The sequence below is a fragment of the Carlito syrichta genome, unplaced genomic scaffold (genome assembly GCF_000164805.1).
Source record: "Carlito syrichta isolate Samal-C Ts95f unplaced genomic scaffold, Tarsius_syrichta-2.0.1 Scaffold312838, whole genome shotgun sequence".
Classification (NCBI taxonomy): domain Eukaryota; kingdom Metazoa; phylum Chordata; class Mammalia; order Primates; family Tarsiidae; genus Carlito; species Carlito syrichta.
The window spans coordinates 461,372-471,526 of record NW_007256934.1 but is presented as its reverse complement, the minus strand read 5'-3'; the positions used below and the strand labels follow the sequence as shown (position 1 = coordinate 471,526).

General features: G+C 39.4%; 1 protein-coding gene across 1 annotated transcript in view; it reads left to right on the top strand.

Annotated features, from left to right (window-relative positions):
• LOC103272577 (PDZ and LIM domain protein 5) overlaps positions 1 to 10,155 on the top strand; it is a 29,376-nt gene that overhangs the window by 13,760 nt on the left and 5,461 nt on the right. The window contains exons 2-3 of the mRNA XM_008070060.2: positions 5,178 to 5,358; positions 9,303 to 9,423. Coding sequence (XP_008068251.1) covers positions 5,178 to 5,358; positions 9,303 to 9,423 — 302 coding nt within the window. The remainder of the gene's footprint in view (positions 1 to 5,177; positions 5,359 to 9,302; positions 9,424 to 10,155) is intronic.

The following is a 10,155-nucleotide window of genomic DNA, read 5'->3' as shown; positions in this document are numbered from 1 at the left end:
GGGCGTGGTAGCACATGCCTGTAATTCCGGTTACTTGGAAGGCTGAGGTGGAAGGATTGCCAGAGCCCACCAAGTCGAGGCTGCGGTGGCCGTGAGCAGCCACTGCACTCCAGTCTGGGCAACAGAGTGAGACTCCAACTCAAAAAAAAAGAAAGTTAGTTTTGCAGTTTATAATAAGATAAAAATAAGACTGTTACTGAGAAAAAGCAAAAATGTTCTTCTTACAAAAATCTGATAGGAATTTTTCTAAGCCATCCATGTGCAAATTGCTCTGGGTGATCTAACAGAAGGCATTCCAGTGGCAACTTGGAGGAAGAGCAAGGGTGAATTTCATAGAGCTATTTCCCATAACAACTGCCAGAACAGGTGTATCACACAGGCACTGTTCATAAGAGGAATAATTCTGTGGGGTGAGACAAACCAAGATGCCATGATTGTAGAACCTAGTTTTCTGATGGCCTGACTTGATCTCAATACGTCTTAGAAAATCTGGAAAACAGCTTGTATGATCCTTAGTTGGTTATTCCTAAATTGTTTTCTCAGATGAACTTTTAAAAATATTTGGTAGCACTGATAGACATGTTCCAGGCAGAAACAAAGCTTTTCTTTTTGTTCCAGGTGCATACCAACACTTACACTTTAACAGAATGCAGAGTTTCAGGTTGGATTGACTTCTTTTGAAAACTGAGGAGCCAATTAAGGATACTGGCCTCAAGGGTCCATCTAGCCTTTGGATGAGCTGACGATGTGCCCTAATAAAATACTCACCCCAGTAAACTTTTTTGAATTGGTTTTAATATCCAGACAAACCCCAAAGTTTATGTTATGGTCACAGTATATTTAGCCTGGAAGAGTTTTTCACCCATGTATAACCAGATACCTACCTGGTGGAAAAGCTCAGAGTACTCATAAAACTTTGTCTAGCTTTGAGCAGTGTTATTCCTGGTTTTTCCTTTTCTTCTTCTTTTTTTTTTTTTTTTCCCTGAGTCGGGGTCTCACTCTGTTGCTCAGACTGGAGTGCAGTGGCACAATCACAGCTTACTGCAGCCTCAACCTCCTGGGCTCAGGTGATCCTCCCAAGTAGCCGGGACTACAGGTACACATACCATGCTCAGCTAATTTTTTAATTTTGGGGTAGAAACTAAGTCTCACTATGTGGCCTAGACTAGTCTCCAATTCCTAGGCTCAGGTGATTCTCCCACCTTGGCGTCCCAAAGCATTGGGATTACAGGAATGAGACACCATGCCCAGCCAACTCCTGGTTTTTCTTTTAAAGCAAACTACTTGCCAAATACATATTAAGGAAGTCAAATGAAGGAATTTATCAAATTTATAGAATTGTTATTTTATAAATCACTTATTAATTGAGGGATAACCTACCAAAAATAAATTTTTAAAATCTTATTTATGTATTTGTTTATTTATTTATTTTTATTTATTTATTTTGAGTTGGAGGCTCACTCTGTTGCCCAGACTGGAGTGCAGTGGCATGCTCCTGGCCACCACAGCCTCAACCTGCTGGGCTCTGGCAATCCCTCCGCCTCAACCTTCCAAGTAGCTAGAACTAGGCACGTGCTACCACCCCTGGCTAATTTTTGACTTATTGTAGAAACAAGGTCTTGCCAAGTTGCCCAGGCTGGTCTCAAACCCACGGACTCAGGCAATTCACTTGCCTCGGCCCCCCAAAGTGCTGGGATTACAGGCTGAGCCACCGAGCATGGTCTAAAAGTAAAATATTTGATTACAGAATAGGTGTTCTGTAGCCCTTTCTCTGGCAGGAATTAGTTAACAAAAAACATTCCTTATTAGTCATAATAAAAACATAGTACTCTAGAGTTATTAAAAATAATAATAATAATAAACTACTTACGTCAAACATAAGAGAGCAGTATGCACTAACTTATACAAAATGGGATCATATTATTAATAAGAAACAAGTTAGCAAAAAGTAGAGCTAGAAAATACCCTCTAGGCCGGGCTCGGTTGGCTCACCCTATAATCCCAGTGCTTTGGGAGGCTGAGGTGAGTGGATTGCCTGAGCCTGCGGGTTCAAGACCTGCCTGGGCAACTTGGCGAGACCTCATCTCTACAATAAATCAAAAATTAGCCAGGTATGGTAGCGCGCGCCTGTAGTTCCAGCTACTTGGAAGGCTAAGGCGGAAGGATTGCCGGAGCCCAGCAGGTCGAGGCTGCGGTGGCTGGGAGCGGCCACTGTACTCCAGTCTGGGTGACAGAGTGAGAGTCCAACTCAAAAAAAAAAAAAGAAAAAATACCCTCTTATACAACAAAAAATTTTAATAACTTCAAAGAGCCTTTTTCCTTTCCTGAATCTTGCAAAATTGGGTACTGGTTCTAAGCGAACATCAATATGTTTGCAAAGAATTTACCAGTGGGAGATGGTGACTGAATAGCATGGTTTGTTATTGTCATTGCTTAAAAATGCTGTGACTCAGTGATACTCATTGCTGTGGCTTTTCTTATTAGTAATCTGCCTAGAAGTCTGGTGTCTGATGCTTACTCACAATTATCATGTGGTCACACAGTGATGATAAATGATGATAATGAAGTTAAAGGCAGAGTATCAATTGACCAGGGCAGTGTATGAGAAATCAGGAAATTCACCTTCTGGCCTTGGCTCAGTCAGTGATTTTCTGATATTTGTCATATCTTTCGAACATTCTGTATTTCAGCTACTCCATCTGTTAAACTGATTCATAATAACTGCCCTGGTCTGTCTCCCAAGAATGTTGCATGGACAAATTAGATAAGTGTAAAAGTGCCTTGGAGGCAAAGCCACTTTGTGAATAAAAATGAGTGTGGTATAGCTACTGAAAAGTATGTTACAGAGGCTGGAATGGTGAGTCCACAGGCTTCGTGACCAGATAAGGCTTCATAATGGATTCCTGCCAAGCAAACCAAGCCCATCTTATCAGTTCCTGCCTGTATAGTATTTAACAGGGGAAAAGAAAAAACCTTTTTACAAACATTTGTTACCTTAATGTGCACTAAAAATCAGTCATGTTTGGTGAGAGGGAAGGAGGAAGTTGCTAAACAATGGGTATAAAATTTGAGTTATACAGGATGAATAAATTCTAGAGCTCTGCGGTACAACGTTGTGCCTATAATTAACAATATCATATTGTACACTTAAAAACCTGTTAAGAAACTGGGCTCGGTGGCTCAGCCTGTAATCCCAGCACTTTGGGAGGCTAAGGTGGGTGGATTGCCTGAGCCCACAGGTTCGAGACCCACCTGGGCAATTTGGCGAGACCTTGTCTCTACAATAAATCAAAAACTTAGCCGGGCATGGTAGTGTGCGTCTGTAGTTCCAGCTACTTGGAAGGCTGAGGCGGAAGGATCGCCAGAGCCCAACAGGTCGAGGCTGCGGTGGCCCAGACCGTGCCACTGCCCTCCAGTCTGGGCGACGGAGTGAGACTCCAACTCAAAAAAAAAAAAAAAAAAAACCTGTTAAGAGAATAGATCTCTTTTTAAGTGTTTAACCACAGTAAAATAATTTTTTTCTTTAAAAAATCAGTCATATTTGAATTAAATAAAACCTTTCAAAGTAGTTCCAAACAGTTCATAATATTTTGGAGGATGAAGATTTTTGATGTGTTTAATAAAGTTAAGAAATAAGTATGTGAACTAATGTGTGGGGGAAGAGAAATTTACTAAAGTATGAGGGAGGATCCCCAAAAACTGGAATTACTTTTGAGAGGGTGGGCTCCTCGTAGTACAGGCTTCTCCCACTAGATAAGCGTCCTAGGAGCCCATCAGCATCAGTGTACCAGCTAGCGGTTACCCATTTTATGACAGGTGATTTGATCCATTTTTCTTCTGGCAGGGGACCATTCTTAGTGGCACTGGGGAAATCTTGGCACCCAGAAGAATTCAACTGCGCTCACTGCAAAAATACAATGATCTACATTGGATTTGTGGGGAGAAGGGAATTTTTTTTAGAGATTCTTTCAACACGTTTACCCATTTCATGATGGGTGATTTACAAGCACACCTGCCACACCATGCTGAGTGTTCAGCAGTTTTTGACCAAAAACAGCATGACCCCCGTGCCCCACCCTCCCTATTCACCTGATCTCACCAGAAGTGACCATTTTTGGTTCCCCAGTTGAAAAAAGTCCTCAAAAGGAAACATTTTGCCAATGTGAAAGAGGTGAAACAAAAAATGGCAGAAGCACTAAAAGGCATCAAAATTGACAAGTTCAGAAACTGTTTTGAGCAAGGGAAAAAGCATCTCTATAGGTGTGTTGCATTGAATGGGGAGTACTTTAAAGGTGACTGAAGTTTAAACATGTAAGAATAAATACACAATTTTTAATAAATAAATTTCAAGCCGGGCTCGGTGGCTCAGCCTGTAATCCCGCGCCTTTGGGAGGCTGAGGTGAGTGGATTGCCTGAGCCTGCGGGTTCGAGACCCGCCTGGGCAGCAAGACCTCATCTCTGCAATAAAGCAAAAAATCAGCCGGGCGTGGTAGCGCATGCCTGTAATTCCGGCTACTCGGAAGGCTGAGGTAGAAGGATCGCCGGAGCCCAGCAGGTCGAGGCTGCGGTTGCCGGGAGCGGCCACTGCACTCCAGTCTGGGCAACAGAGTGAGACTCCAACTCAAAAAAAATAAATAAATAAATAAATAAATAAATAAATTTCAGATGTTTTTGGATTCCGCCACATATTTTCTCAGGTAATAATTATTACTGTTTTTAAGACTTTGATTTACCAAATGAAGATTTTGTTGTTGTTGTTTATTTTGCAGAAATGTCAAGTTTTCATCCCTGCCTAAACCAAGTATTTTTTTTTCTGGTTACTTCATGTTCTGTCATAGTCATGGTTAACATCCTCATTCTCAATCCTAATCACGATGCAGACAGATTGACTCATTTCAACTCAGTAAAACATACCACCAAATTCCCTGAAGCCAGAAAAGTGGGCAGGGTAGCCTTTCTTGAAGGAATCTGTTATACACTCTTAACTCCTCTCTCCCTTTCTCTTCACATACATGCAGAAATCCTGTATTAATTTTACAGCACCCTTGTGTTCGTTCCTTGAGAAGGGAAACATAGCAAGTATTTAATTGTTTGGACATTGCATAAAAGAGGCCTATCCAGGATAATTTTAGAAATTTTTATCCTTGAGCTAAGATGATCTATTTTTCTTCTGACAGGGGACCATTCTTAGTGGCACTGGGGAAATCTTGGCACCCAGAAGAATTCAATTGCGCTCACTGCAAAAATACAATGGCCTACATTGGATTTGTGGAGGAGAAGGGAGCCCTGTATTGTGAGCTGTGCTATGAGAAGTTCTTTGCTCCTGAGTGTGGTCGCTGCCAAAGGAAGATCCTTGGAGTAAGTGTTGGAAACATTTTTATTTAGTGAGTTTTTAATAATAATTTTTGGTTACAAAACTTTTCTATCATTTTAGCTTTTTATTTTCTTCTTGCCTTATCCCTCTCCACTTTCATTGCTGTTTATTATTATAAAGCAAAACTAAATAGACCTCTGTGGAAGTATATCGGACTCATGGGGTTAGGTTGTCTTTGGTTTTGTCTCACTGAGTGCTGGCTTGTCTGGTGGAAGTCTAGCCACTGTGGGGGCAAAATAATTTACTGTGGGTGTGCTACCTCAACGGGACCCTGTTTGCTCAGGAATGAAGAGGTCACACAGGACCACACACATCTGCATGCTCAGAACTGACACCTTCACTGTTTTAAATTAAATTCCATAGCTTTTATAAGGGCAGCATTACTCCACTTGTTGGGGTTCAAGTACAGGACACTGATTTCATGAAATATATAAAACATGAGGCTTATAAATGATATATTTTTCTTGAATGCATATAATGTTTAAACATATAACCTCAGTTTTATGAGAGTGCACATGTGATGGAAAAATCATTTCAAACCACAACTTTTTTTTAACAAAAAGGGAGTAATTTAGGAATTAGAGACAGTACATAATAAATTATGTTGAATAAATGAAATTTCTGCTCTAGAATACCCAGTTTGCAATTATAAAATAAGGGCTAGACATTTCTTAGGTGTGACCAGGAACTGGAATTTGATTTTAGAAGAAACCCAGATTCCTGGGCTTGTACAAAAGTTGGAAATGGACATCCTGAATTCTGGTACTCTCAATATGGAAATATAATAAGGCCAGGTACGGTGGCTCAAGCCTATAATCCCAGCACTTTGGGAGGCCAAAGTGAGAGGATTGCCTGAGCCCATGAGTTTGAGACCAGTCTGGGCAACTTGGCAAGACCTCATTTGTACAATAAATAAAAAAATTAGCCAGCTGTGACAGCACGCACCTATAGTTCTGGCTATTTGGAAGGCTGAGGCAGAAGGATCACTGGAGCCCTGCGGGTCAACACTGGGGTGGCCATGAGTGTGCCACTGTACTCCAGCCTGGGTGACCAAGTGAGACTCCAACTGGAAAAAATATATATATATAAAATATATATATAATTTTATATATTATATGTAAATATATATGATATATAATAAACTCTAATTCGTGTTAATTTAGAGAAAAATTATGCATTTTTGAGTAGTCTTAATTTTTTAGGTATGTCTTTAAATGAGTCTAAAACTTTGAGGACACTTTAAATTATAATTATACCACTTGAAATTTTTTGTTATTAATATATATAATACGTTGGAAACAAATGATTAGAATGGTTCTACTTGTACTTTCCCAAATGATGAGAAATAGTTAGTAGAATACCCATTAGTCCTGTTTTGATGTATAAATGGGTTCTATGAATTCTGGAATAATACAACAAAACCCAGTGTAATTCTTAGGCCCAAATAAGATTCTAGGAATGGAAATATTATACTCTGCTTTAGAGACTGGCCAGAACTTCATAAAAGGGATGTTTTTCAGTTGTCTGACTACCTGTTAAACAATGAATAGTAATCTGTCTTAAGGATGGAAAGGGAAGTATATTCCAGTAGGCTTGGGAAATGATTTGGTTCAATGTACATTTGTTGTAAGTGTTCGTGGTGATCTGTTTGGATCTAAACATCTGCCATTTCTTCCCATTGTCCTTCAGTAGTGAACTATGGAATTTCTGTGGCTAGTAATTTATATAATTTTCTTTTATTTTGATTTTTTTTGAGGGGGGAGCAGGATTTATTGAGAGGACAGAAAAGCTCCCAGTGCAGGAGGGGACCCAACAGGGTTGCCCTTATTTTGATATTTTTAAAGAAATTAATTCACTCTAGAACAATTAGGATATACAAAAAAATTTAAAAATAAGTTCACAGCAGGTCAACGCTGGCGTGGCCATGAGCGTGCCACTGCACTCCAGCCTGGGTGACAGAGTGAGACTCCAACTCAAAAAAATAAATAGATAAATAATAAATAAATGAATCCGAATTACCTATACATTTACCAATTGTAGATAATTACTATTAACCTTATTGTTTCATTCCGTTTTGCATTGCTATAAAGGAACACCTGAGGCTGGGTTATTTATAAAGAAAAGAGGTTTATTTTGGTTCTGCAGACTGTGTGGAAGCATAATATGGCCTCCACCTCAGGAAGCTTTTACTGGTGGCAGAAGGCAAGGAAAACCAGCATGTCACATGGCAAGAGTGGAAACAAGACAAAGAGAGGAGGTGCCTGACTCTTTTTAGCAAACAACTCTTGTGTGAACCAGTAGAGCAAGAACACACTCATTACTGTGAGAATGACACCCAGCCGGGCTCGGTGGCTCAGCCTGTAATCCCAGCACTTTGGGAGGCTGAGGTGAGTGGATTGTCGGAGCCCGAGGGTTCGAGACCCACCTGGGCAACTTGGCGAGAACTCATCTCTACAATAAATCAAAAATTAGCCAGGCATGGTAGCGCACGCCTGTAGTTCCAGCTACTTGGAAGGCTGAGGCAGAAGGATCGCCGGAGCCTGGCAGGTTGAGGCTGCGGTGGCCCAGAGCAGCCATACTCCAGTCTGGGCAACAGAGAGAGACTCCAACTCAAAAAAAAAAAAGAGAGAGAATGACACCTAGCCATTCATGAGGGATCTGCTCTTATGACCCAAACACTTTCCACCAGGCCCCACCTCCAGCACTAGGGATCACATTTTAACATGAAATTTGAGGAAACAAACACTCATACTGTATTCACGTATGATATGTTTTCTTCCAGTTTGCTCTTTGTAAGTAATTCACTTACAAAATTGTAACTACATTTTATGTACATCCTCTTTTTGTGATAAATAATATGGGAAGAGTAAATCCCATGTTATTATCATCAAAAAATTATTTCTAATGGCTTCGTCTCTTTCTCTCAATCCAAAGAAATGATTCCTTATAAAACCACCTTTCCCAAACCTCTCTTTCTAATTGATATCTGGCCCAAGCCTTTAATACGTGGTATATTTGGCTGGGCTTGGTAGCTCAGCCTGTAAACCCAGCACTTTGGGAGGCCGCGGCGAGAGGATTGCCTGAGCCCGGGGGTTCAAAACCAACCTGGGCAATTTGGTGAGACCTCGTCTCTACAATAAATCAAAAAATAAGCCGAGTGTGGTAGGGCATGCCTGTAGTTCCAGCTATTTGGAATGCTGAGGTGGAAGGGATTGCCTGACCCCAGCAGGTCGACACTGGGAGAGCTGTGAGCATGTCACTGCACTCCAGCCTGGGCAACAAGAGTGAGAATACAACTCCAAAAAAAAAAAAAACTTGGTATATTTAACCATAGGGCCGTTGTTGATTAGAATCCATGCTTTTTATACTTCACATTTTAGACAGTCACCTGAGTGAATGCTCAGTGCCATCACAGCTGATTTTCAAAAGCCCGAACTTATATTAAGCTTGATTGGATTACTCTGATAATATTATTGCTTCTATAGAATGCCAAAATACAGGTTTGTTTTAATTTTTAAATTCTTCCTCCTTCCTCGACATTTGCAGATAATACTATGAAACTTTTGTAAGTTAATGTTTCCTGACACTCTTTGAGAAAAAGTGGAATGTATCATAGAAAGCCCTTATAAAATGCTTGCTTTATTCACTATACATATAATGTTTAAATGACATAGTAATCATTCTTTAAATATTCATTGATTTGTATTTGTGAAAAACACATCGTGTAGTGCATCAGATTAGATGATTTTTGAGTCTGTTCTTAAGTATCTCCTTGATACTTAAGTTACTTTGAGGAAAAGCTCAAGACATAAAGCATGTATATCTACTTTGGGTTAGCTGTACAGGATTTTATTGGTACAGCTATTAGAATAAACGTTTGGGTTTTTATTGTCATCTCTTTTTACATCTAATTACCTTTCTGTAACAGGAAGTCATCAATGCTTTGAAACAAACTTGGCATGTCTCCTGTTTTGTGTGTGTGGCCTGTGGAAAACCCATTCGTAATAATGTTTTTCACTTGGAGGATGGTGAACCTTACTGTGAGACTGGTAAGATCATGAAACCATTCGCTTCTTGATTTCTGAATAAACATAAAACATTAACCTTTATATTACTATAAAGCTGTGGAAAATATTGGGCAAAGTAGTTTTCTTCATTGTTTTGGGGACATTTTTTATTACTCAACATATAGGAAAAAAATCTATTTAAACTTTCTATGTGACTTTATCACTTTCTCTGTGATTTTTAAAATTCTTATAATAATTAAGACTGTAAGCATTACTTAGCAGGAAAAGGAAAAATATCTTCCTTGAATCCTCAATAATTTACGGGTATACATTCTAGCAAATCATGTAACTTAAAGCTACCTTCTACAGTCCAGTAGTGAATTTTGAATGATTATAAACATCAGAAACGTTCAACTTTAGAATATGATGTTGATTTACCTTTCAAAGCAATTGCCTTGAAAATAAACGTGAAGTCCTTTGTTTCTTTTACTGAATGAGAGGGTAATCCTGGCTTGGATTGCTCCCTTGCTAAAATGCTTTTTAGATTATAAGGACCTGTCTTCTGCATTTGTCTTACTACATGAACTCTGGACACCTCCTTTTCTTTTCCAAAGTCTATATGCGAACTTCCAAATATTTATTTATTAATATTTTTAAAGTCCAAAGAATTGGGAAAATATTATTGAACATTTAAGTATCGCTTCTAATCAACTTGGTATATTTTTATTCCTTTTGGGTTTTTTTGGTTTTTTTTTTTTTGCTTAAGCACGCCCA